The sequence below is a fragment of the Lipotes vexillifer genome, unplaced genomic scaffold (assembly GCF_000442215.2).
Source record: "Lipotes vexillifer unplaced genomic scaffold, Lipotes_vexillifer_v1.1 scaffold724, whole genome shotgun sequence".
Classification (NCBI taxonomy): Eukaryota; Metazoa; Chordata; class Mammalia; order Artiodactyla; family Lipotidae; genus Lipotes; species Lipotes vexillifer.
The window spans coordinates 536,922-538,475 of NW_006788746.1; the positions used below are offsets into that span (position 1 = coordinate 536,922).

At 30.4% G+C, this 1,554-nt stretch overlaps 1 protein-coding gene across 1 annotated transcript in view; it reads right to left on the reverse strand.

The window, feature by feature from the left end:
- Positions 1 to 1,269: 1,269 nt before the first annotated feature.
- LYRM7 (LYR motif containing 7) overlaps positions 1,270 to 1,554 on the reverse strand; it is a 40,530-nt gene continuing 40,245 nt past the window's right edge. Inside the window, exon 5 of the mRNA XM_007461760.1 lies at positions 1,270 to 1,397. Coding sequence (XP_007461822.1) covers positions 1,327 to 1,397 — 71 coding nt within the window. The 3' untranslated portion in view covers positions 1,270 to 1,326. The remainder of the gene's footprint in view (positions 1,398 to 1,554) is intronic.

Genomic DNA, 1,554 nt, shown 5'->3' on the forward strand with positions numbered 1-1,554 from the left:
TGAAACAACGTTTATGTAGGTATAACTTCCATACACACAATAAGAAAGAGGCATGAGAGATAAAAAAATTATGTAGCAAATCTTTTGACCTATATAATCCATTTTGCAGACTACTAATCTCCAAAGTATTAGGAGGCATTAAGGGTAGTCTCTGGTTTACTGTTAAGTGTACTCTGTCTAGGCAATTTTGATAATTTTTTTACCTACTAAAATTAAATTATTTTAAAACATGACATTTTATATTGAGCATGGCAATACCAATATGTTTGCCAACAAACAAAGCTTGCATTGAGAATCTTGTAAAAATTAAAAACGCTGTGTCATCATCAAATGGGAGAACTGACCAGTGAATGGAAGAGAATACACTGCTCACTGAGAAAACAGAATGGTAAAGATGCATAGATAAAAGAGAAACAAGAATAATATTAAACACAGTTTTATAGTTCCTATCATCAGATGGTAGAATGCCAAGCTGTTCTGTGATACTGTCAATCTTGTCAGGGATGAAAAATGTTGGAGAAAAAAAAGCCATTTAGATTTTATTGATTAAAATGAAGAGGATGCAGCCATATATTACATTTTCACAATAAGGTCTAGCTGTGGTCTAAGTACAGCTAATTCTACTAAGCCTATATTATATAGTTGGATCAAGGGACAGTATTTCCTTAAAAAATTAGAATTTCTTTATTCCACAGTTATCTTACGTGATTTTGACATTTTATTCACCTATCTTCAGAAGACTGATTAAAAATTTTCTTTTAGGAACAGAGATACACTATATCTCTCAAAGGAAACTGTATAATTATTTGTTAGATACAGGAATAATTTCAGTGCTTTAGGAACAAAGGCTGCCTTCTGTGGAAAGTTGGCAAGCACTGTGATTTTTAGACCAGTTATTTTCGGGACTAAACGTTAACTTAATCTAATAATTTTAATCTAATAGTTTCATTTCACATGGGAAGAAAACCCACCAACCTGTCAAAACACTTCATTCTCAAATAGCTATGATAAAACCAAAATACTCATTAAGGTCAAACAGAAGTGAATATGATATACCTCCCTAAGCATTTATTTCACTTTATACAGTTTGATTTTCAGTGAAAATGAAATGTCTTCTTACCTAATGTTCTTTAGAAATACTTAACTATGTTTTGCAGTTTTCAGCAATGTTCTTTCAACGTGAAACTTAATTATGAAACTATAATTTAATGCACTCAATTTCAATATACCATTTCAGAGAAAAATATTCGCATTTCCAGGAGTTTAGCCAGAGTTATATACTTTAAAATTTTAAATGATAAAGACTTAATTTTATTCAAGAAAAATTCATTGCTTCTGAGTTGGTGCATCACAATACGGCACATTTTCTATAAGAAGGTCTTTCCTAGGGACCAATTCTGAAAGAAAAACAGGAAGAATATTTAACATCATTAAAATTAAAATAAAATGCAAATACACTCATTTCCCCCTAAAATTTTAACAGTAAATTATCTAGTTTTAAAATAAATCTTCCCAGTGATATTTTATTTCAGTTAACTTCTAAGGTGGCATTCC